Source organism: Heliconius melpomene, chromosome 10, assembly GCF_056956725.1.
Source record: "Heliconius melpomene rosina isolate 202511_hmr_F chromosome 10, ASM5695672v1, whole genome shotgun sequence".
Classification (NCBI taxonomy): domain Eukaryota; kingdom Metazoa; phylum Arthropoda; class Insecta; order Lepidoptera; family Nymphalidae; genus Heliconius; species Heliconius melpomene.
The window spans coordinates 3407608-3434981 of NC_140398.1; the positions used below are offsets into that span (position 1 = coordinate 3407608).

At 32.2% G+C, this 27374-nt stretch overlaps 3 protein-coding genes and 1 non-coding gene across 4 annotated transcripts in view; 2 read left to right on the forward strand and 2 right to left on the reverse strand.

The window, feature by feature from the left end:
• Positions 1-15038, reverse strand: part of Lrt (Leucine-rich tendon-specific protein) — a 94100-nt gene extending 79062 nt beyond the window's left edge. Inside the window, exon 1 of the mRNA XM_085191120.1 lies at positions 14604-15038. The gene's annotated coding sequence lies outside the window, so the exon portion shown is untranslated. The remainder of the gene's footprint in view (positions 1-14603) is intronic.
• On the forward strand, positions 273-343 carry TRNAG-UCC (transfer RNA glycine (anticodon UCC)). The gene has a single exon. It is a non-coding gene; the product is annotated as a tRNA-Gly (tRNA).
• Positions 3499-4734, reverse strand: LOC146535185 (uncharacterized). Its single transcript, XM_085191904.1, has one exon. It carries the CDS (start codon positions 4700-4702, stop codon positions 3965-3967), a length of 738 nt encoding a protein of 245 aa, XP_085048030.1. The 5' UTR covers positions 4703-4734; the 3' UTR covers positions 3499-3964.
• Positions 15039-19808: 4770 nt separating the features above from the next.
• Apoltp (Apolipoprotein lipid transfer particle) overlaps positions 19809-27374 on the forward strand; it is a 45561-nt gene continuing 37995 nt past the window's right edge. The window contains exons 1-4 of the mRNA XM_085192114.1: positions 19809-20085; positions 26044-26088; positions 26897-27015; positions 27094-27227. Coding sequence (XP_085048240.1) covers positions 20028-20085; positions 26044-26088; positions 26897-27015; positions 27094-27227 — 356 coding nt within the window. The 5' untranslated portion in view covers positions 19809-20027. The remainder of the gene's footprint in view (positions 20086-26043; positions 26089-26896; positions 27016-27093; positions 27228-27374) is intronic.

Sequence of the window (27374 nt, forward strand, 5' to 3'; positions counted from 1 at the left end):
TACACTATTTCGAAATTGCGAATAGTTTTAGAGAAAAACGAATTTAATTGTTGACACATCCCGCCGTTGACTCATCATCTGTGCCGACTCAAGTTTTATCCCTTACTCTCAGCATATAAATAAGTATATTAGTTACGTTGGCCATTTAACGTAGGTCAAAACTGTCTTTTACTGTTTTTCATTTTAATAAGTACTTTAGAAGTTGTTACAATATAAAAAAATCCTTGCTGCGAAACGGCTCGCCACTAGCCATCAGCGTCCGCCTGCCTTACGCTTCGGTGGTTCAGTGGTAGAATGCTCGCCTTCCACGCGGGCGGCCCGGGTTCGATTCCCAGCCGATGCATTCTATTTAATTTTCCTCACAGGCAGCCACGTAGTGCTTGCTTTTTATCAGGGACAGAATACCCTCTTCAGCATTAACCACAAGCTCGAAAAAAAACCCGCCTGCCTTTATAGCAATGAAGATTTAGATGCGTTTGCACGTATTGGATAATTGGAGTTGAATGTATTATTTCAGCGCGATATATTTGGTTTCATATTTTTTGTAGTAATTATTAGTAGGTAGGTTTTTGTTTATAATTTCTTCCGTTTAAAAATAGTTAAGTTAATTTAACTATCTAAAATAAGTCATTTAAATATATTTTAATAAGTACTTGAAAAGATTAGTAGCACAGATTTAAAATTACGGTACCTACTAAAAAATCCTTGCTGTGTAAAACAATTGTAAAATCCTTATTGAAACTACGAAAATGCGGGTTGCATTAGGGTTTAATTAATTTTCACATTATCGTAAGTGCTCTGCAAACATACATTATATGAATAATCCAGTAGTTAAAGCGGGCGAAGCCGCAAGAGGGTCGCTAGTATAAAATAAAATAAATAAAATAAGCCTTTATTGCTGTAAACATTTTACAATATGGTTTGTTCTTAATTATTTACCGATTGTACTATCCTATTTCCTATTATTATCTATATATTTGATTTTTCTTAATTATTTCTATGCGAAGACGATCGGCTTTCGTCCACAGCTTGTCTTCCGACATAGGCCTCCTCTAAACCCTTCCATTTCTCTCTATCTCTCGCTATCCTCATCCATTCTGTACCAGCTACTTTTTTAATATCATCCTCCCAACGTTTCATTTGACGCCCTTTATTTCTTTTCCCAATTCTAGGGTACCACTCTGTTATTGTTTTAGTCCATTTCTCAGTTGTTTCTCTCAACATATGCCCTGTCCATTTCCATTTTAAAGTCTTGCATGTTTTTTCTGCGTCTCTAAATTTTGTTGTACTTTTTATTTCTTTCAGCCTTACTTTATCTTTCCTCTTCACGCCAATTACACTTCGCTCTATACCATTTTGGCATACGTTTATTTTTTTCATTATTTTTTCTGATATTGCCCAAGTTTGGCAACCGTATGTTAAACATGGTAGAATGCACATATTATATACTTTTCTCTTCTCTTTCATTGCTATATCTTTATTTTTCATAACTTCACTTAGTGACCAATACCTTTTCCAGGTGTTAGCTATTCTTCTGTCAATTTCCTTTTGCATAGTATCTTTCGCGGCTATAAGCTGCCCCAAATATATGTACTCATCAACAAAATCTATTTTCTCATTATTAACTGTGATAGTGTATGTCTGCGAACTGTTAGTTAATATTTTGGTTTTTGTTGTGTTCATTGTGAGCCCCGCTTTCTTGCTTTCATCTGACAGTTGTTGTAACATTTTTTCTAGATTTTTTGGACATTCTGAAAATAAAATTAGGTCATCTGCGAAGCGTAGGTGATTTAATTTTTCACCATTGATATTAAGTCCTTCATCATCCCATTTTAGATTCCTAAATATGATTTCTAGAGCCGCTGAGAACAACTTGGGTGATATGGGATCTCCTTGTCGGACTCCTCTTTCTATACAGAACTCTTCTCCCATAGTTTCGAGCTTGACTTGGGCAGTACAGTTGTTGTATATGTTCTGAAGTATTCGTATGTACTTTCCCTGTATTCCTTGTACATGCAGAGCTTCCCAAATGTATTCGTGTTCCAGGCAGTCGAAGGCTTTGTTATAATCAACGAATCCCAGGTAATATGTTTTGTTGTATTCATTGTATCTCTGTAGAACTTGTCTCAGAACATGTATGTGGTCTATTGTTGAAAACTTATTACGAAAACCCGCCTGTTCTTTGGGTTGGTTTTCGTCGAGGGTAATTATGATCCGGGAGAGTAGTATTTTTGAGAATATTTTATACACATTTGACATCAAACTTATAGGTCTATAGTTCTGTATTTCCTCTTTGTCGCCTTTCTTATGTAACAGTATTATTGTTGATTTAGTCCAATCTTTGGGGATATTTTCAGTCTCTATTATTTTGTTAAATAAATTGGTTAAAATAGGAGCTATAGTTGGTATTATAGATTTTAATAGTTCATTTGTAATTTGATCCGAACCTGGAGTCTTGTCGTTCTTTTGTGTTACAATTGCTCTAATAGTTTCTTGTTCTAATAGTTTAGGGATGGGCTCTAAATTTGTAGTAATTATATTTTTTGTTACTTCTTTTTTATTCTTACTTTGATAGAGATCTTTATAATATTCTGTAGCTACTTTTACTATTTCTGCTCTTTTATTTGTGTAGATGTTATTTTTATTTTTTACCTTTAACATCCAATCTTTCTTACTTTTTAATTCTTTTATTGCTTTTTTAATACCACCAGTTCTTTCAATGTATTTGCTAAGTGTATTTTGTCTTTTAGTCTTTTTATCTTTCCTAATACTTACGTTTATCTTTTTACTAAGTTCTGCGATTTTGGCACGGTGTCTTCCCTTTTCTTTCTTTTGTAGTAATTCTTTCCTTTCTTGTAATAATACGTGTGTTGCGTTAGAGAGTACTCGTTTACTATCTGTATTTATCTTCTTTGTTTCTGTTTTTAATCGGTTAATTAATTTTATATATTGTTCTTGTATTGGTAGTTGTTTCTTTGCATCCTGTTCAGTAAGTGCATGTAAGTTATTCATAAGTTGAGTGGGATTGCCGGTACATAAAAGGGCCGAATTATCTTTAGGAGATGGTCTTTTGTTTTTTATTGGCATTCCTGTTATTTTAGCGCGAACCATTTTATGGTCCGAATTGAAATTTAGGTTATGTATTACTGACACATCTTTAATAGCTTTGGCGTTATTAGACATTATGAGATCGATTTCATTTTTATGTAGCCCATTGGGGGAAATCCATGTCGATCTCTTTGTTTTCTTTTTCTTATAAAAACTGTTCAAGATCTTAAGTTTGTGTTCTAAAGCGAAGGTGACTAGTCTGTCTCCATTTTTACTTCTTTTTCCCTGTCCATATTTTCCTACTGTGTGTTTTTCTCCACTATTGTTAGATATACCAATTTGTGCGTTAAAGTCGCCCATCACTATTATGTTTTTATAGCAATTTTGCATTGACATTCTTAGATCTTCGTAAAATTTTTCGATTTTGGCGAGATCTCTTATCAGATTCTGTTGGAGAGTATGCTTGGATGATTGACCACTTTTCTTCCTTATTTAGAGGAAGTGTTATGTTCAGTATCGTTATTCTTTCTGATAATCCTTGTATTTCCTCTACTCTGTGTACTAAATTCTTTTTAATCAAAAATCCCACCCCATACTGTCCTTGTGTTTCACCTTTATAGTATAAAATGTATTTACCGTAGTCGCTTATTCCTTCGCCATACCTTCTCATTTCGCTTATTCCTATTACATCCCATTTTAAATCTGCTATGGCTAATTCCAATTCAAGTCGCTTCTCTGTGGTTCGTAGTGATCTCGCATTAAAAGTAGCTATATATACATCTGATGTTGGTTTGCTTGGTTTTAGAGGGTCGCGGTCTTTTTCCCCCACGAGGACCAATCGTCTTGGGGGAAGAGGTTTATTAATCTTAATTTGTTTTTTACTTAGTAGACTGTTCCGATCGTCGGTGCTTAATTGCTATTGTTTAGTTGCAGTTGTACTACTCGTAAAGCTCGACGAAAAGGAATTGCTTCGCATTCTCATAATATCAAATGCATTTTTTCTATTCATCGATGATGGAGTAACTGTCTGTTGTTTTCTTTCTTGCGGCGAGTTGGATGTTTCTCTCTTCCTTTTATCGGTATACTTAGCATTCTTCTTAACCATGAGCTTGTCATGTTTTAAATAGGCAAGATTGCCTTCCTTCCTTTCTTCTATTAACTTGGGTATTAGTGCTTTCCTCTTTTCTAAAATTTCTTTTGAATAATCTTCGGTTAAGTATATTTCCTTAAGTTTCTTCTTATTTGCCATTATCTCTCTTTTTCTCCATCCACTTACTAATGCCAGAACTATTGGCCTCGGTTTACCTACTTTATTTGCTTTTCCGATACGATAAATGTTATTTATTTCCCAATCTTCCAAATTAAAGTTCAATGCGTTCGAAAAATGTTTTCTCACATTATCAATCAGTTCATGTGTAGACATCTCGTCCTCCTTTAGTCCATGTATAATTATATTATTAATTTTCTTTTCCCTTTCCAGATATTCTACCTTTTTTTCCAACTTCTCTATTTTATCTTTCAATACTTTATTATTTTCTATAAGAGGTTTTAATTTTTCATCTATTTTTTCCATTAATGTATTGGTTTGTTCTTCTTTTTGATTCTGTATTTCGATTTTCATTTTTTCAAATAAAAGTTGGAATTGTCCCTCCATTTTTAATATAATTTAAATTAATTTAGTAGAAATTGGAAAATATCACTATCAGCTGATGTCACAGATCGCTGTCAGATATATTATCTATGCCAAGATCAATGTCGGTAACATGTATAAAGTGACAAGTAATAACTTCTAACCTTAAAATTTGTCGATTTTATCCTTTCTCAATCTTCTTTAATCTCACAAATCAAATATTTTTCAATATTACGAACGGTTAGTTGCACTTTGTTTATTAGTTGGATGTGACAATCGTAAGAAAACTGCGATTAATTCCACTGATTTTAGAATATTTTATAGGAACGTTAGCACTATGACGTTTACTAGTTGAGCACCGGAACCGGATTTCCAGAAAACCATGAAATATATGTTCAATTAAATATTTTTAAGAGTCTAAATTAAATTTTTTATAATAATCGGTGGCGTTTTAAAGATTTTTCCATATAAACTTTCAACCCCTTATTTGCACCCTTAAGGGAAGAATTCTAGAAAACCATGAAACATGTATTCAATTAAATACTTTAATGAGTCTGAATTTCAAATTTTATAAAAATTGGTGCCGATTTAAAAAAAATTCTATACGAACTTTCAACCCCTTATTTGCACCCTTAGGGGGTGAATTCTAGAAAACCATGAAACACATGTTCAATTAAATATTTTTAAGAGTCTAAATTATTTTTTTTATAATAATCGGTGGCGTTTTAAAGATTTTTCCATATAAACTTTCAACCCCTTATTTGCACCCTTAAGGGATGAATTCTAGAAAACCATGAAACATTTATTCAATTAAATACTTTTATGAGTCTGAATTTCAAATTTTATAAAAATTGGTGCCGATTTAAAAAAAAATCTATACAAACTTTCAACCCCTTATTTGCACCCTTAGGGGGAGAATTCTAGAAAACAATGAAATACGTGTTCAATTAAATACTTTTAAAAATCTAAATTTCAAATTTTATAAATATCGGTGCCGATTTAAATTGTTTTCCATACAAACTTTGAACCCCTATTTCACCCCTTTAGGGTTAAAATTTTTCAAAATCCCTTCTTAGTGGATGTCCAGATTACGAAAGTAAGCTTTTGTCCAAATTTAACGTTTCTACCATCAGCGGTTAAGTCTGTGCGTGCGACTTACCTCAGTCAGTGAGGACAAGTCCTTTTATATATATAGATTAGCTCGGAGTCACTTTGAAATATAACTAGACTAGCAGACGCGCGCAGCTTCGCTTACGTATTTAGGGGTGAATTCTAATAAACCATGAAACATGTGTTCAATGAAATATTTTTAAGAGTCTAAATTTCAAATTTTACAAAAATCGGTGGTGTTTTAAAGATTTTCCAAAAAAAACTTTCAACCCCTTATTTGCACACTTAGGGAGTGAATTCTAGAAAACCATGAAACACATGTTCAATTAAATATTTTTAAGAGTCTAAATTTTAAATTTTATAAAAATTGGTGCCGATTTAAAAAAAGTTCTATACAAACTTTCAACCCCTTATTTGCACCCTTAAGGGAAGAATTCTAGAAAACCATGAAACATGTATTCAATTAAATACTTTAATGAGTCTGAATTTCAAATTTTATAAAAATTGGTGCCGATTTAAAAAAAATTCTATACGAACTTTCAACCCCTTATTTGCACCCTTAGGGGGTGAATTCTAGAAAACCATGAAACACATGTTCAATTAAATATTTTTAAGAGTCTAAATTATTTTTTTTATAATAATCGGTGGCGTTTTAAAGATTTTTCCATATAAACTTTCAACCCCTTATTTGCACCCTTAAGGGATGAATTCTAGAAAACCATGAAACATTTATTCAATTAAATACTTTTATGAGTCTGAATTTCAAATTTTATAAAAATTGGTGCCGATTTAAAAAAAAATCTATACAAACTTTCAACCCCTTATTTGCACCCTTAGGGGGAGAATTCTAGAAAACAATGAAATACGTGTTCAATTAAATACTTTTAAAAATCTAAATTTCAAATTTTATAAATATCGGTGCCGATTTAAATTGTTTTCCATACAAACCTTGAACCCCTATTTCACCCCTTTAGGGTTAAAATTTTTCAAAATCCCTTCTTAGTGGATGTCCAGATTACGAAAGTAAGCTTTTGTCCAAATTTAACGTTTCTACCATCAGCGGTTAAGTCTGTGCGTGCGTCTTACCTCAGTCAGTGAGGACAAGTCCTTTTATATATATAGATTAGCTCGGAGTCACTTTGAAATATAACTAGACTAGCAGACGCGCGCAGCTTCGCTTACGTATTTAGGGGTGAATTCTAATAAACCATGAAACATGTGTTCAATGAAATATTTTTAAGAGTCTAAATTTCAAATTTTACAAAAATCGGTGGTGTTTTAAAGATTTTCCAAAAAAAACTTTCAACCCCTTATTTGCACACTTAGGGAGTGAATTCTAGAAAACCATGAAACACATGTTCAATTAAATATTTTTAAGAGTCTAAATTAAATTTTTTATAATAATCGGTGGCGTTTTAAAGATTTTTCCATATAAACTTTCAACCCCTTATTTGCACCCTTAAGGGAAGAATTCTAGAAAACCATGAAACATGTATTCAATTAAATACTTTAATGAGTCTGAATTTCAAATTTTATAAAAATTGGTGCCGATTTAAAAAAAATTCTATACGAACTTTCAACCCCTTATTTGCACCCTTAGGGGGTGAATTCTAGAAAACCATGAAACACATGTTCAATTAAATATTTTTAAGAGTCTAAATTATTTTTTTTATAATAATCGGTGGCGTTTTAAAGATTTTTCCATATAAACTTTCAACCCCTTATTTGCACCCTTAAGGGATGAATTCTAGAAAACCATGAAACATTTATTCAATTAAATACTTTTATGAGTCTGAATTTCAAATTTTATAAAAATTGGTGCCGATTTAAAAAAAAATCTATACAAACTTTCAACCCCTTATTTGCACCCTTAGGGGGAGAATTCTAGAAAACAATGAAATACGTGTTCAATTAAATACTTTTAAAAATCTAAATTTCAAATTTTATAAATATCGGTGCCGATTTAAATTGTTTTCCATACAAACTTTGAACCCCTATTTCACCCCTTTAGGGTTAAAATTTTTCAAAATCCCTTCTTAGTGGATGTCCAGATTACGAAAGTAAGCTTTTGTCCAAATTTAACGTTTCTACCATCAGCGGTTAAGTCTGTGCGTGCGACTTACCTCAGTCAGTGAGGACAAGTCCTTTTATATATATAGATTAGCTCGGAGTCACTTTGAAATATAACTAGACTAGCAGACGCGCGCAGCTTCGCTTACGTATTTAGGGGTGAATTCTAATAAACCATGAAACATGTGTTCAATGAAATATTTTTAAGAGTCTAAATTTCAAATTTTACAAAAATCGGTGGTGTTTTAAAGATTTTCCAAAAAAAACTTTCAACCCCTTATTTGCACACTTAGGGAGTGAATTCTAGAAAACCATGAAACACATGTTCAATTAAATATTTTTAAGAGTCTAAATTTTAAATTTTATAAAAATTGGTGCCGATTTAAAAAAAGTTCTATACAAACTTTCAACCCCTTATTTGCACCCTTATGGAAAGAATTCTAGAAAACCATGAAACACGTGTTCAATTAAATACTTTTAAGAGTCTGAATTTCAAATTTTATAACAATCGGTGCCGATTTAAAAAAAATTCTATACGAACTTTCAACCCCTTATTTGCACCCTTAGGGGGTGAATTCTAGAAAACCATGAAACACATGTTCAATTAAATATTTTTAAGAGTCTAAATTATTTTTTTTATAATAATCGGTGGCGTTTTAAAGATTTTTCCATATAAACTTTCAACCCCTTATTTGCACCCTTAAGGGATGAATTCTAGAAAACCATGAAACATTTATTCAATTAAATACTTTTATGAGTCTGAATTTCAAATTTTATAAAAATTGGTGCCGATTTAAAAAAAAATCTATACAAACTTTCAACCCCTTATTTGCACCCTTAGGGGGAGAATTCTAGAAAACAATGAAATACGTGTTCAATTAAATACTTTTAAAAATCTAAATTTCAAATTTTATAAATATCGGTGCCGATTTAAATTGTTTTCCATACAAACCTTGAACCCCTATTTCACCCCTTTAGGGTTAAAATTTTTCAAAATCCCTTCTTAGTGGATGTCCAGATTACGAAAGTAAGCTTTTGTCCAAATTTAACGTTTCTACCATCAGCGGTTAAGTCTGTGCGTGCGACTTACCTCAGTCAGTGAGGACAAGTCCTTTTATATATATAGATTAGCTCGGAGTCACTTTGAAATATAACTAGACTAGCAGACGCGCGCAGCTTCGCTTACGTATTTAGGGGTGAATTCTAATAAACCATGAAACATGTGTTCAATGAAATATTTTTAAGAGTCTAAATTTCAAATTTTACAAAAATCGGTGGTGTTTTAAAGATTTTCCAAAAAAAACTTTCAACCCCTTATTTGCACACTTAGGGAGTGAATTCTAGAAAACCATGAAACACATGTTCAATTAAATATTTTTAAGAGTCTAAATTTTAAATTTTATAAAAATTGGTGCCGATTTAAAAAAAGTTCTATACAAACTTTCAACCCCTTATTTGCACCCTTATGGAAAGAATTCTAGAAAACCATGAAACACGTGTTCAATTAAATACTTTTAAGAGTCTGAATTTCAAATTTTATAACAATCGGTGCCGATTTAATTTTTTTTCCATACTAACTTTCAACCCCTATTTCGCCCCTTTAGGGTTAAAATTTTTCAAAATCCCTTCTTAGTGGATGTGCAAATTACAAAAGTAAACATCTGTCCAAATTTCACGTTTCTACCGTGAGCGGTTACGGCTGTGCGTGCGTCTTACTTCAGTCAGTGAGGACAAGTCCTTTTATATATATAGATTACTAAATATGAATATTAAACTTTGTATTGTTTTTTATGGTATTTTCTATTTTTATGTGTTTTTGTTATTTTTATAATCTTCAATCGTTAATATTGTTGAAATTTTGTAAATTTTGGAAACAGAATATAAAAAAAGCTTATTCATACTTTCTTTAAGTGCTTTTAGACTACTTTAAAAGAATTATAATAACGCCTGTTTTATCAGGCCATCAAAAAGCAGGCAATATACTTGGTACCCTAATGTACCCTAATGTACCTACTCGTATATACTTTTATGTATAAAAATAAGGATCCAAACGCGGCTTCGCCCGAATTCTTTTATCTTTTATTATTTTACCAAATTTTTTCTTAATTTATATAAAATATTCACAACATATTCTTATTTATAAGCTATATTACTGTAAAATTTAATTTAATTCTATTCTGTTGTTTTCGCATTCTTTCAAGCTTTCACATGTATAACATTAGCAAGATAAGACAGTAAGAAGCAAAATTCTAAAAATAATATAATATATAAATGAAATGGCACCCAATCTCTTTACCTTGTCACTTCACGTCACCCAACTAGAAAATGTGTCCCGACTCTCTGGACCTTTTCCAAACTTTAACGAAAACAAAAGACGCGGAGATAACGAACTTCTTACACATTCTGCAAACTGTGAAACTATTTTCCGCTCCATGAAATTATTTTGGCGAATTCTTATATCTAATATGTTTTTCACCATTCAATATGTATAACCTACGTACATAGTAAAAATAAATAAAATCAAAAATAAATCGTAATTAAAATCCATAATGGATTACATTGAAACGATTAACGCTATACATTCATAAGTGGATTATCCAATACAAAAAACATTGTTCAATTCGAACCCGTAGTTCCTGAGATTAGCGTGTTCAAGCAAACAAACTCTTGAATTTTGTGATATTAATAATCACAAAATCACTTCTTTTCTGTATGTATATTTTAATTATGATGAAGTATCTATTGCATCTTGCAATACCTCATTTCGTTGTTCACTTTCCGCCTACTTACTAAAACTTTATGGTGGGTGTGGCAGTGGCACTCTGCGCTTGTCTAATTGACACGCAGAAACATTCAGAAATTACAATGAGAAAACCTAATAAATATTAAAGTTCAATGAAAATTATAGTTCATAGTATTAACATTTCAATAAGTAAAATTTAAATGCATGTTTAGATTATTTAGTCAGATATTTCAAATATACGAAAAATATTAACACTTTCGGGTATAGGTACCTATGTACATTAAAAGTGTATAGATCATTAAACGCCTTTTATCTTTATTCTATTAAACTAAGGCAAAGAAAGTATTTGAGCAGGTATTTAATAATTTAAAATACATGTAGAACAGCATATATTACACACATAAGTGTGATTTTTGTAGCTTTACCCTGCTGTATCCTGGCATGGTAGAGAAAACATGAATGAGGGAAAAACAATCTCCGACCCCCTACTTTCTGGCGTTGACTGGCGGTACTCAACTCCACATTTTGTCTTCTTACGTCGAACGAGGAAAATAAAATAATTAATTCCCCCGAATAGTAATCGAACTCACAACCGTCGCGTTTACACTCAGAACTGTGCCGCGATGACCTTGATTTATACATGTATGTGAATCATTACAATTAACTAAATCATTATGTGAATAAATACCAATTTCCATAATTGGACATGACATTTCGGAAAAATCTGAAAGGGAAATTATTAAACATGTATGCAGAAACTGAACGAACCCGACCAAACTAAAGTATTTACGTGTGCATAATTGATGCTATTACAGGTTAAATTTTCAAAGAACAACATGGTGCACTTGTTTATTGAATATTTATGCGATTTCGGCAAACATATTATACTTTCTTTTAAATTTACATGTAAATGTAAGAACAATGTATAGGAAGATTGTAATTTCTTATGTAAACGAAGTGATAAGACCAGCATAGCTTTGGCCTTGCCTTATGGTAAACCACACACCTGCCAATAACAAGTAAATATTATTATACAATATTAAAGATATATAGTATACATGTGAGAGTATCGATAGAGTAGAGATATCGATTACCTAATGTATAATCGATTCAAATAAATATCCAAAAAAAATCGATTTAAATTCTAAAGGATCTGACCAGGTCTTGGCGAACAGAGTGGAAAATGTGATTGACATCTTTAAAATGATGCAACAAATAATTTTTATAATATAACAGTAGATGAAACAAGGTATCTACAGAATACATAAAGAGTAAGGGAGAATTCACACTATAGTGCTAGTCACGGTTTGTTCTCACTGTAATATCAGCCTGTTAAAGATATTCTTATATGATAACCAATGAGAACATAAATACCATCGTTCCGAACAAGTTCCGGCCTAACTACGCATATAAGAATACATATGTGTTAAAGAACGAACCGTGACGGGCGCTATAGTGTGAATCCTCCCTAAATAGTTTACAGTCGAACAAATAATGACCTGTCTCCCTGAAATGGAACCTTATAAGTCATTTATGACACAAGGTTAACTTTGATAATACGTAATCCTATCCTATATCTTATAAAACAAAGTCGCTTTTCGTGTCTGTCTGAACTTTCTAACTCTTCTTCTTCTAAACCACCCAACGGATTTTTATGCGGTTTTCACCATTAGGTCGAGTATTTCTCAGGGAAGGTTTATATATTAGTTTATTATTTGTAAATTCTAATGTAAATTAACATAAATACGATAAATGTGTATAAAGTCCTACCCGTTGAGACACTTTCGCGCATGCGCTGCTTTAATGGTAAGTACTATATGAAAATAATGTACTGGAGTATTGTTCCTCATAATAAGATCTACAAAAAAGTCCGCATATTTTTATCTTTTAAGGATAACGTGTAGTGATCATATTTCTGTCTAAAAATAGTAATTTCAATATATTTTTTATTGTGAGGGATATTTTTCCATAATGGTATTAATCCTTATCCTTTAAAATACTTTATTAATTTTCTACGTTAAACGAAGATAAAATTTGCTGTTTACAATATTTCGAAATTGCGAATAGTTTTAGAAAAAAACGCATTTAATTGTTGACACATCCCGCCGTTGACTCATCAGCTGTGCCGACTCAAGTTTCACTTATCCCTTACTCTCATACGCATATAAATAAGTATATTAGTTACGTTGGCCATTTAATGTAGATCAAAACTGTCTTTTACTGTTTTTTCAAATGTCCATTCACCTGCTCACATGACGATCTGATGGAGGCAACAGACGCCGCAGTCGACGTGGCTAAATACTGGCAAAATATGATATGAATTCTCCAATCATTGACACGAAGAAGAAGACTGTTTTTTCATTTTAATAAGTACTTTAGAAGTTGTTACAATATCAAAACATCCTTGCTGCGAAACCCCGTGACGTTTTGCTTATACAAGCGCGTCATGAGCAGTCATCGGTGGTTCAGTGGTAGAATGCTCGCCTGCCACACGGGCGGCCCGGGTTCGATTCCCGGCCAATGCATTCTATTTAATTTTCCTGACAGGCAGCCACGTAGTGCTTGCTTTTCGTCAGGGACAGAATACCCTCTTCAGCATTAACCACAAGCTCGAAAAAAAAAACCCGTCTGCCTTTATAGCAACGAAGATTTAGATGCGTTTGCACGTATTGGATAATTGGAGTTGAATGTATTATTTCAGCGCGATATATTTGATTTCATATTTTTTGTAGTAGTTATTAGTAGGTGGCTTTTGTTTATAATTTCTTCCGTTTAAAAATAGTCATTTAACTATCTAAAAATAGTCATTTAAATATATTTTAATAAGTACTTGAAAAGATTAGTAGCACAGATTTAAAATTACGGTACCTACTAAAAAATCCTTGCCGAGTAAAACAATTGGAAAATCCTTATTGAAACTACGAAAATGCGGGTCGCATCAGAGTTTAATTAATTTTCACATTATCTTAGGTGCTTTGCAAACATACATTATATGAATAATCCAGTAGTAAAAGCGGGCGAAGCCGCAAGGGGGTCGCTAGTTAAGACTATATAAATAGCAACTTTTTACTTTCATATAAATAACCTTCATGGATTCTTCATAGAACCTTTTTAATGTACAATCGCGAATGCGAACCTATTTAAGCTACAATATGGTTGAATAATTTGAAAATTAGTTAATATTAAGTATGTTTGACAAAATTAAACCTTATTTACTAAGTAATAAAGGTGAAAAATAATTTAGAGTGGATTTACAAAGCTAATTTCGAAATGTCGCGACACTCGGTCTGCTCACCCACGCTTTCATTCAAATATTTTGTTTGCATGTGTGTATCATACATATCATCCACATGGAAGCAGAATTGAAGTAATATGTAGATATTTGTACCGCTAACAAGTACCCAGTAACGACCTGTGGAACGACAGGTTGTTGCTGTCAGATACTTGGAACAATTTATGGAAAATTGGATTTTAAAGCACTTTCCATATGTCTATCTTATCTTATTATTAAATATTTCTTTGATTATTATTGATAGATATTGACACATACTTACTCTGTAGAATTTCTTCAAATATACCATTTTTGTGTATTTTATTATATCTCAATTGAAAATTATCGTATATTTGAAGTTCATTATAATATTTCTACATGTCTCATTATAATATGTTATGAAGAAATCTCGTAGGTCTAACTAGTTAGCCGCCCACGATGCCATCTGTACTTTATTACTTAACAGAATATTTTAGAGTGATATATATCTATATAAAATATGTAAGTTTTATTCAAACATTTTTACACCCCATATGTATTTACAAAACCCATCGATTAATTACAGTGAAGTTTAACTAAAAACAATGAGATGTTTTTAATTAATGGTTGTCTATGTGTTAAGACTAATTCAGTGGGCCATTATAGTTAATAGCAACTAACTACAGCTTGTTAGCCGTCTGACAAATGATAGTGGGCTAGTGTTGCCCCAACAAATAAGTCACAGCACTCACCTTTCCGGTCTAATGATCACGCATTGTCAATAAACGAACGCTCCAAGGCTCGCACAGTCACAACACTAGGCATGACGTCACATCGAACTCCATTCATAATCATCGATCACCAAATTCGTGTTACTACAACACTAGCCGGACCTACGAGTCCTTTAGGCCTATCTAATCTATGGAACACTGCACAGACTATAAACCGGTCCCGCGATTTCGTTTCTTTTTTTTTTAGTTAAAAAAAAGTTTATGTATATAGGCGCGTGTGTATCGTCGCGCGCGCACCTTTGAATGCGTGAAGCCTCTAGCGGTCGCCCCCGCGGTTTTCGCGTGGGCGCTATCGCCGACGCTACCTCCCAAAGCGATTTTGCGTAATATATTTCGACTAATAAAACACAAATAAACTCGTCTTAACGTTTCAATGTGCCGATCTGGACGACCATCGACAGCAGGGGACCGCTCGGAAATGGCGACTTCTCTTTATAAGCTCATTTTAGAATTTTAAATGAGTATCGAATAATGCATCGGGCATAAAAAGCTATCGGCGGCGGCTAACAATATTATGTGGTGGTGCGTTGGGAAGCGACTTGTCGAGGAGGGCCATGTATGGAGAAACGAGTTCGTCTGCAGTCCCACACGTTTTCACTTTTTGCTGTGCAAGTGCTAGGGCTTACTTTGTCCGATTTACGTTGACATCCTGGGGTTCCTATATGCAACGTGTGGCACAGTGAGTATGACTAAGGTGCGGGGGTCGCTCGGGGGTGGTCACCGGTTCGGATGGAAGGAGCATTGTACGGTGGGTCGTGTGTTTGCAAGCCACGTCTTGGCCTGCTTCATACATTCGTAATGGAATCGTCGCCGCACTCAGCTTCCTAATTAGATGTCCAGGTTGGATTGCGCTAATGTTCCTTGCGGAAACTTTGTGAAACGCGTTTAAGTACATAAATATTTGCTAGATACTAAACAGTTTACATTATTAACGCTTTATTGTTCCTCTGCCTTTCTCATTCAATTCTGCAAAAATAATAAATTTTACCTTAACAAGGCGTTAAGCTAATACCTACCTATTTAGATTTTCAACGGGATTTTTTTAATAGTAAAGTAAGCATATAATTATCATAATAATTAGTTAAATAAGACCAGTCGTGGCGCAGGGGCACAAATATTTGACTGAAACGACAGGTTGTGAGTTCGATTCCCACTCATCACGTAATGCCTCCAGAATTCGACAGAAATTGGGGATCAGGGTGTATCCTGTTGCATGCGGGATATGGCTAGAAGCTGAAGAAAAATAGATAGAAAAAAATAAAGGTAAAAAAAGAAAAATAAATATATTTAACGACATACATTACGTTTTCATTAGCTACCACCGCAGCACAGCGTGTGTCTATTTTTATTTCCTTCACAATCACTTTACGAGACTCTTAAGATGCGTGAGGTCAGTCATAGCATGTAAGACCGAGTATCGACTGGAACCCTGTTGTGACTGACTACTTTACCATTGAAATTGACAAAATTATATTTATTTCTATTGTGTAATATAATATGGATTAAAGAACAAAAAAAAATAATTTTCTTTTATAAGTCACTATATAAGAAAGTAGATAGGTGCATACTTTTAAATTTTCTCTCAATTTTTTTTACTAATATGTTTTTTCATTATTTTTTTTGAGGCCCTTGTGGCCCGGTGGCACAAGGGTGAGACTGTAATCGCGATAGTTCTGAGTTCCACTCAACACACGCCTCGAAATTTTGACGGAAAGTGAGGTAAAATCTGAGTGTTTTAAAACAACATTCTCTCTGCCTACTCGCCATATACAGGATATAGCGTAACTATAAAAATAAAATTTACTAAATTGAAATTTACAAGACAAAGGTACTATTAATTCTTTATTTTAGTAACCTTTTAACTTTGGCGCTTATAAAACCATTGAGTTTTGCGAACCCTAAAGATATGCGACGATAAAAGATCTTAATATAGAGCTATCTCACAAATAATGTAACTTTTTATTAAGGCATTTTCTTGTAATTGATTGAGTAGTTTTAATTTCGATTTTTAGTGGAAAATTAAGTGGAAGTGGAGTGGAAAGTTTAGTGGAGTGGAAAGTTTAGTGGAAAATTGTAAAATTTTAATATTTTCATAATGCTTCCTGTTCCAATTTCTATATACTTTGCAGTTTAAATATAAAAACTTAATACTACAGAGGTTCTAACTCAAAATGAAAAATACTTAAACACAAGAATTTCACCAAATGGAACTTGAATCCACCACCATCGCATATAAACAGCAAACCAGACAATTTTTAAAGATACCGCAATAGCATTTTCTATTTAAAAAAAATATATTATTATATTAATATAAAATAAAATAGTAAAACTTAAAATGTTTTAGCATTTTCTTCTCATGTAGGTCATATCCACACCAGGCTAATGAATACACGCTGGCAAAACAATCAGGACTCGAAACGAAGGGTGAATGCTGTTTGCTGCATACTGAATGGTGATTATATTATACTGTGAAGAGCGAGATTTGTTTGTGACATTGTTAATTAGAACTCATTAACAGGATATACATGAGTTAAATTAATATTACAATTGTTATAATACTATGTAAACTTTTACATAATAGCAAAACAACTTGTAAACTCGTGGCGCATCGGAACAAGGGTGTGACTGTAACGCGACGGTTGTGTGTTCGATCCCCACTCGAGGAAGTGAAATATTTATTTACGTTTATATTTCTATTTCTTCGCTCTGGTGTCGAGACAAATCGCGGCGTTTAGTTCTGCCACTGAACACGCAATGCTCCCAGAATTCAACAGAAAGTGGAGAGCTAACTGTCTTAACACTAGGTTTCCTCTACCTACCCTGCTGCGTTATTTTTTATTTTAAAAAATATAAAATATTGGAGACCAGTCGTAATGCAAGGAAACTAGCGTTCTACTGTAAAGGCGAGGTGGGATCGACTCCCACTTGAGGCAATGAAATATTTTATTTTCGTTGCATTTTTGTATCTATACCTAATCTTACAAACTTACTACATACTTATATAAAATACGTATACGTACGTAAATAGTATGTATTCAAAACATTATATATTTTAATATAATATTTACAAAGTGTGTATACCAATTTTTTTTAAAGAAATAAATAACTCAGTTTTCTTAAAATGTTGGTGGAAAGTGCGAGTTTTACGTCACCTAAATATTTATGAAATTATTTTTTTATATAAACTTTTATATAATATTCTTTGATATTAGTATAAACAGTTACTAAAATAACTTTTTAAAAATGTTGCCTTTTTTGATAACAATGTTCATCTCTGCATCGTTTTACCTGTATAGACTGACTGACAATACAATTTAATTAATATTCAATTAACAATACGCGGAAGCGCTGCAAAGGGTTATTATATTGGAAATTATTGAATACTGAATTATCTATAGCTATTTTCAATATTAAGCTTTCCCTTTGCTTTTGATTCCCCACTGTTCTATGGTTGACTACCTATTCAAAATACGCATAGGCATTATAATTGAGTTTGAAATACTATTTGTGGATTAATATTATGCTTGCAATGATAATTATTTACTCTTGTATATTTGTATAACTAATGTAGCTAATATAGGTTCAAGAGTGTGAGTGTAGCACGACGGTTTTGGGTTCCATCGATGCAACGCCATGAATAATTCGACGGAATGTGGCAAACAGAGGGTATTAAACCTAGGTTCCCTCTGTACCCTGCTGTGTGCAGGATGCAGCGTGAAGGTACTTAATTCTTATTTTTGATTCATTTATAATGACTCTTTAGTGCAAGATAGTTCTGGAGTGCTATAAAATAAAGTGAGGAAATTTCATTTAACACACGATATCTTTAAAATAAGCAACACAAATAACCACAAATATATATTTCTTAATTATATACAGGTTATTTTTCACCAATATAACAAGCAAAAATTATTTACCAAATTCATTAACACTAATAAAAATAGCAAATTTGTTGTATTGGAAATTTTCTCCATTCTAAACAGCCGTTCGTAATATATCTTTGTATTTAAATTCTAACTGTACCTTTCTTTGTCCTCTGGCACTTGTACAATATTATTCGATCGAATGCTTCCAATGCACTTGCTCTAAGGAATGATCCTTCCGCTTAGTTAACTATAATATTATGTATTGGAATACGTCTGTTCAATTTGCAATATTGCTATGTAAAAAAATTAAGGCGCCATTATAGTTATGTAAATTTCCCATGTTCAAATTGTTATTTTCTGTGTTAGAAACTTTCAAAAACTTAATTTTTAAACTTACCTGTCATGATAATTTTATAATTTCCCCACAACCCTGTTAAATTTTAGAATGGGAAAAACAGTTTTAATCTACCTGTATTACATCTGTTTAAATTTTCATTATAATTGGGTAAATTCGTTGGGTGCCTATTGAAGGTTCCAATCCCGCTGCGTTAAAAGTTTTATAAATTTATCTCAACTTTACTTTCCTTATTATGTAAATAATACTTCTTGTACTTTAAAGTAGATTTTCGCAGCTGCTTAAGCAGCTTATATCAAAAACAATTGTTGTATGTTATTAAAAACAAAAGTTTTTTTTTAAGTGTATTTTCATAAGTGACTAGAATGAGAAATATTAATACAAATCAAATAAGTTGCAGATAAAGCACATTGAAAAGTATCCAGGTGTGAGTTGTTGACAAGAAACGTGCATTTGTAATCAAAATGTAAATAATGCTTTGCCTTTATAAATTGAAACATTCATACAATTAAAATAAAATATATTGTTTTATGTATTTTGCGTAATCTTTTTACTTTGCTTTACCAATAATGTTAAAAAACATAATTTTAGTCTAATAATTAAAGGAGAAACTCACAATTTAAATAAATATTTCATTTCCTCGAGTGGGCATCGAACCCACAAGCAGTCGGTTTTACAGTCACACTGTGCCGCTGCGTAACGACTGGCCTCAATATAATAATAATTCCATATTAAATTAAATAAAAAAAAATGGCAATGTAATTATTGCTATAACCTATACTATATAATTATATAATAAAATATATAAACATAAGCATTAAAAAATCCTAATACAGCATTATCCAAATAAAACGCATTCAATAACAACAGCGAGTCACATTAGACCCGAGTCCGACGCAACTCGATCCATCATTTCCTTCCCGTCGCGTCGCCTGCACTCCGTACTCCGTACCCCCTCGAGTAGTCCCTCGATAACTATGTTTACTCATCAATACAAATTACAAATTATATAAAACTCCATTGAAAACTGCTCAGCTAATGATAAAACGCGATAGTGGTGTTTACTCTGACCCCCCAACGACCCCCGATATTGGATGAGATTTTCGTCATTTGTAGTGCGACGTGCGAATCGTGTACAATGACGGTTGATTTGTTACCGACAAAATGAATTGGTGTGTGATATTTGTGTGTCTGTTCGTCGCAAGTGCTCGTGCCTCGGGGAGTATGTGGTTTTTTATTTTACTTTTATATATATATGTCTATATATCTTTTAATTTGTTTTTGATATCAGATATTCATTTTGATGGTGCATGCTTGTGGGGTAACACGTGTGTTAACGCGGTCTTACTTTGTATTCTTCATTAGATTGCATTATGTACAGAATATGTAGTGACTTTTTTCTCTTTTAAAGCTCAAATTCATTTCTGAATATTTAGAATGAATAGTTTAATACAAATTGGTAATATGAATAATAATTCAAGGAAAAAATCATTAGTTCTGCAGAACGTTTATTTACTCAATGATTACTTATTTTGTGTTCTATCCTTTTGATTAATTATAATTAAGTTCTTTGGTTAACTTACTAAATAATAACACTATTTGTTTTCTAAATTATATTTAAATTCTATCTTAAGTAGTTATATTAATAAACCATTTATTGTTATGAAATAATTGTATCTTTATAATAATTAATTAACCTTTAATGTAAATATGGCTAAATGGATATCATAATATTTTCTGTGTGTCATAAATACCTAATTCTGAGTTGAAGCTTTATCTGTACAGTGCACTGCGATTGTAATGCGTGTTTGTTTAACGCATGGTGAAAACTTTGCTTATTCTAATACTAGTAATTAAGATGATAATATAAAATAAAACAACAATATATAAAACGACAATTTTTTCCACAAAAAAGTTTTCCTTGGAATATGAATATTTAGATGTATCGTTAACTAAATTTCAAATCGTAAACTTTAAACTCTATGCCAAATGCTAAGAATTTTACTTCTATCTTAAGAACTATTCAATTGTAAATTAATTGTTCTACTTTATTTCTAACCAAGTACACTTTCAAAGAAGATTAAACAAGTACGTAAGTAAGTATTGTTATCTTACGAATAGTTAGAAGTAGGGTCAACTTGCTAAGGTCAATACCCAAAGTTTACGTTCATAATTCGTTGATTCATAAAACTGATAACGCATTTACTATATTACTTTATTTTGAAGAATTTATTTAATGGCATTCTAAAAATACTAACATTGTATATCCATATTTAGTTGCCTTAAAATAAATCAACAAAGTAAAATATATTAAATAAATACATCAAGTAGATTTTTTCCAAGATTTGTTCGTTTCAGTTTATGGACATACATCCATATTCAATTTTATTATATAGACTTTGTTGTGAAAAATGCATTTTTTGCCATTATTTATATACTTTTGCTCGACAAGATAATACAACAATTTATACTGCTGCTCATATCAAGTTTTTTTTAAAATGTCGTACTTTATTGAATACTTAATACTATTTTAAAAGCTTTTATAATTTATAATCAGTTTCTGTCATCTTTATAAATTCGCCAAAAAATTGTATATGGAAATGTACCTACTCATTTTTAAATAAGAATGTAATTTACAAATTTATACACTAAATTATAAGCAGAACGTCGTAGCGTTACAGCTTTGTGGATTCGATTCCCACTCGGGGAATGAAATTTTAGTTTCCTCGCTCTAACAAAAAGTCAAAGCACGACGTTGAATTCCGCCACTGAATACGCAATATCCTGAAAAATGGGGGCCCCATCTGGCCATTTTTTATATTTCAAAAATCAATCTTTTCGTAAGACTTAAACACATGGATTTTTTATTTGTTAAGAGAAATGCAGTTAAATTTGTTAAATAACCAATTAACAGTTATTTATATCTTTGTTATCCAATACTTTTGTAACATATTAGGTACTTTTATTCCATCTAAAGACATAAGAAAGTGACCAGACATACAAAATTGTAAAAAAACTTGAAAAATAGAAAAAGAAAAAATATGGAAAATAAACTAGGCATATAAAATGGTTCCATAACGTCAGTATGTCATAGTTCAACTAATATCCGGTGCAAATATTACGAGATACAGATAACTGATATTAATTAGGTTAAACAGACATCAACTATGCACATGAAGCATGCAATTAATTTGTTTATTTAGATTTATATTCGGTACTACAATTACATCTATTATTTAGTGCAAAATTGCTGTTGCAAGTAGGTAATTTCATTTATTATGCATAATCTAATTTTCAATAATGGTACTTATGTTATTTTATTAAGGTTAACTTCACGCTGTATTCCGCATGGGTCAGGGTAGGCAGAGGGACCCTAGTTAACACTAGACACTCCGCTCCCCACTTTCCGTCGAATTCTGGACATGTTGTGTGTTGAGTGGCGGAACTCAACGTCGCGTTTCGCATCGACACCAAAGCAAAGACTCCAGCCTGTCGCGATTCTTGTCACATGATTCTTCCTTGCGCCGAGACAGGATTTAATTAATGTTTTACTTCTAAATATCAATTTCTTCGAAATTTATTTAACACTAGCGGACGCGCGCAGCTTCGCTTGCTTATTTAGGAGTGAATTCTAATAAACCATGAAACACGTGTTCAATGAAATATTTTTAAGAGTCTGAATTTCAAATTTTATAAAAATCAGTGGCGATTTAAAGATTTTTCCATACGAACTTTCAACCCCTTATTGGCACCCTTAGGGAGTAAATTCTAAAAAACCGTGAAACACGTGTTCAATTAAATATTTTTAAGAGTCTGAATTTACAATTTTATAAAAATCGGTGCAGATTTAATTTTTTTTCCATACAAACTTTCAATTCCTATTTCGCCCCTTTAGGGTTAAAATTTTTCAAAATCCCTTCTTAGTGGATGTCCAGATTACGAAAGTAAACATCAGTCCAAATTTCAAATTTCTACCATCAGCCGTTACGGCTGTGCGTGCGTCTTACCTCAGTCAGTGAGGACAAGTCCTTTTATATATATAGATATTATGCTGTATTCATGGCAAAAAAATAACCTATAACAGTTTTGTTTTTGTGTAAATTCCTTAAAATATTCATCAAGTTAAAACGATAACCATTACAAATACATAACAAAAACATTAATAATTTCACAGAATCACTGTGGAAGTGAAAAATTGATAACAAATTAACAACATGAGTCGATACGTTCTAAGTATTGCTTACAACTAACAAATTAACAAAACAAATAATGTTAAAGGAGTAATTAAAATAGGTAAAGCAATTTTTTTAAGCTTCACGCCGTAGCCCGCTCATAGCAGGGTAGGCCAAACGAACTTGGGAACCTAGTATTAGGCCACTCCGTTCTCATTAACACACTTGCCCACTTTCCGTCGAATTGTAAAGAGGAAATGTAAATATTAAATGATCTAATTTCATTTCCTCGAGTGCGAATCGAACCCGCAACCTGTCTAGCTAACCGTCGCACTTGTTGACTGGTCTCTTTTTTTGCTAAACTGCGTACGGGTTGTTTATTTCCTTTTCCTTTGTTATGTGATGCACAGTAAAGTACCTATATTATTATTATTAATTCTACACTCTTCTATTTTAAATATTTTCTTATATTTAAAAAGCACACAGGAATCAGACGTAGGTAGATTGTAGGTACGTAGATTGTATAGAATTTTATTGTTACTCCTTGCGCCAGGGTGATTATTCCGTGTCGTCGGCTCCCAATACTCAATCATTCCGCATTCAACATGGAGTTCCACGCGACAGCGCAAGATATTCATATTTGTGCAATACAGACATGTTTGTTAAATTATATTCGACGAATTTTTATAAATATTCTTTTCGGATTCGAAGCGGAATTTTGCAGGTGTATTTTTTGTTTCAACTTACTTTTCAAATATGGAATATATTCAGTTAGATTAATGTTAAGACACTCCGTTCCTCACTTTACGAATTGTGGACGTGTTAAGTGGCTGAACTCAATACTGTGCTTTGCCTCAGTACCAATTCAATTCAATTCAAAATATTCTTTATTCAAATAGACTATTACAAGCACTTTTGAATCGTCGAATGAACATATAAACAAAAAGCTACCACCGGTTCGGAAGGCAGGTCTGCTGACAAACTGAGGAAATAAAAATAGTATTTAAATATTCAATTTCCTCGAGTGGGGATCGAACCCACAACCAGTCGATTTTACACGCGCCTGGCCTATATAAGAAAAATAAACTATTTTTATTTTCATAATAAGTAATACTGAGCAAAACATATTTCAGTGTTTTATCATACTGATAAATACACGCGAGGGTGATATCAAGTTAAATTATTGTAAGCTATTAAATAAAATATTCAATTTTTATTGCAGAGGTATGTCGTTCATTGACTACGTGATAATTTCAATGATTTTATGTTTCTTTAATTACAAGTTTTGAATTATATTAGCTTCACGCTGTATCCCGCACACTTCAAGGTAGGCAAAGAGAGAACCTAGAGTTGAGACACTCCGTTTCCGCCGCCCTCATAATGTTTTATGGGGGACCTTCCGTCCCCGTGTCTTAAAGAAAACGGATACTCGTGACTCTACGTTTCCGGGTTCCTTCTACCTACCTTATCCGTGAGATACAGTGTGAAGCTAAATTATATATTTCAAACAGGCGAAGCCGCCGACAGGGCGCTACTACTAGTATAGTATACATAATATATTACACGTGATACGTGACACAGAAGCAAACTAGTGATGAATTCTTTATATGTTTGTGGAACTCTAACTAGTGTTGAATACATTTTTACCATTAATCTTTACCGTTGTCTACTCTGAGATTACCAGGGAATTGAGATGTGAATAATGTAATAGTGACGCACCTACCATACCTAACTTATTCAGTATTTCATTCTAGTACTATTTAATATCATACCTATTACAATTACGTATTTGATAAGTATAGATAAACTAGCGGCCCGCTCGCGGCTTCGCCTGCGTAAACTACGTTATTATTAATTGCTGTCTCCAAGAGGTTCCTACGTCCTATAAGTGACGTCCATGCAAAATTTGAGATTCCTAGCATTTGTAGTAACGAAGTTTCATACAAACTTTCAACCCCAAAAACAACCCCTTAGAAGTGGAATATTGCAAATTCCCGTCTTAGCGAGCACCTACGTCCTATAAGTAACTCTTATGCAAAATTTGAGATTTCTAGCACTTGTAGTTTGAGATTTCGTGATGAGTGAGTGACTTTTCGATTTTATATATATATAGATATAGATCATTGTCGATTTTTTAAAATTATACCTCCCGAGGAAAAATCCAACCCACAACTGTCGCATGTACGTAAACACTTGTGCTACTCCGCCACTAAGACCTCAGCAATGTTATTATTTATAACGATTTAACCATTTATATTTGCATATATTTGTAGACAATTTAGAATGATACATTTAGCTCAAATGTAAAAACTAGACCTAGTTTACGTGATTGTCATACAAGCGATCCCGGTTCCAGGCGTAATCCCGTACTAAACGCCCGTTTTCTCTGTTTCGGGTTAGCCTTGCGTAACTGTTATCCTTTCACTCGAGTAACTAACACCGAACTGATCCTCTGTGACAAGGGTGAGATAAACATCTCCAGAATTTTCGGATAGAAAACGACCATTCCGTTTTTCTATACATAAAGTTGGAAGGTTAATTTTCTGCAACTCTGCTTTGCCCAATAAATATTTAGGTACTTTTCTTTGTTTTTCGTTTCTTTTTTATCATTGGCTAATGTATGTTGCCTTCCATTTCGTGTGTAATCGATAGCAAAAAAAGGAACTAAAAACAATAGTAACGGTCTCAAGGAGTTTGTTTTAACTTCTAATACTAAATAAAACAGTCGTCCACTACTGTGTAAATTGCAGCTAAATCAATTTATCCTTTATTCATAAATCATGCGGGTCCATGAAGCTAATGATCGCCTTACATATGAAATTTAAGACTTAAACTTTGTTAAAGAAAAGATTTTTTAAAAAGGTTATAAGTACTTTTTAATTATCAAATTTATTTATTACCAGTTACTCCAGTTAGTGTTTTTTTTATAGATTTACAATGCTCAAAATTTAGCACCTATTTATGAAACAGATTCCAAATAAATTAATTCTTTTCGCTTAAAATTTCAGATTCATTGAAAGATCCATATATTTGTGGACCACCAACATGCGCAGGTAAGTTTTATTTTATTTCAATTCTTTTTTTTTATTAATACTTTTCGGACTACTTTTATGTTATATCGTATTTAACATATAGAGCTACGCACACCACAGGAAAGTAGTTATGTAGCGACTTATTCCGATATAGAATTATCTGTATTTTTACGAAGAAAATACATCACGTTTACTTAATCGCACTTAATAGTTATAACGTGGAAATAACATATTATCGTAGGTAATTATGCTATTAAATACTATTTAATGTCGAAATATAAAAAAATATTGATAATATCTATAGATTTTATTTTAAGCAATCCGTAAATAATTAAAATACCACAATACCTGTAAGTAATATAGTTTTGAAGGTTTTAAAAGAATAAAATTAGGAATATATTGAAGAAAACGCTAATTAATTGTAAATTTGACGCGTCAAATTTTTCAATTTTTGATTATTTTTCAAATGCACATTTAAATTTAGACTAGTGAGTACGGCAGTATCTATAAAAATTATAGCGTAGGGCCAAATAATCTTATACTTTAACATAGAGGAACACCTACAGCTATATTCTTCCGTGTGTGCAACACGGTATAATATACCGTATCCTAAAATATAATTTATACAGTTTTTTTCTAATTTATACACATTAAATGTTATATTCAAAGTGTGGGTATCTGTGGATATGTGGAATGTCATTGTCACAAATGATGGAATGCGACATCCTTCACTCCTGTCATGTTGTTATTGTTTTGTAAACAAATAAAATTATCCATAATTCAATAAATACATAAACGTATTTATATAATAACTTGATATATTTCACAGATGCTGAAAAATTTAAGTACTTAACGCCAATAATATACCACTATGAATATAAAGTGAATGTAGAAACTTATTTTGCCGGCTCAAGCAACAATCGTTCTACTTTAGATGTTAAAGCTGAAGTAAGTATTTTTTTTAAATATGCTAAATATTATAATATTCATTTTTAAATTCAGACAAATAAAAAATATAATTTACAGGTTGTAGTACAATTTATTAAACCATGTGAAGGATTGCTGCAGCTAACTGATGTTGTGCTATTGGACCAAGATGAGAATTATCCTGTTGAAAGAGCTGAAAAATTCATACATGCAATATCATTGTATGACCTCAGGTATGAATTTTATAATTATTTCAATAAAAACTTAAATCGAAATATCTTATTTAGAACTTTGGCTTTATTAGTTTACTACTACTTCTACTTTAATTATGTTTACTTTACTTTATGTTCAGTTTATATCTATTAAACACTAAAGCATAT

Excerpts from the sequence above, each read along its gene's own strand:
- LOC146535185 (XM_085191904.1), bottom strand. The coding sequence starts at position 4,702 with ATGGAGGGACAATTCCAACTTTTATTTGAAAAAATGAAAATCGAAATA.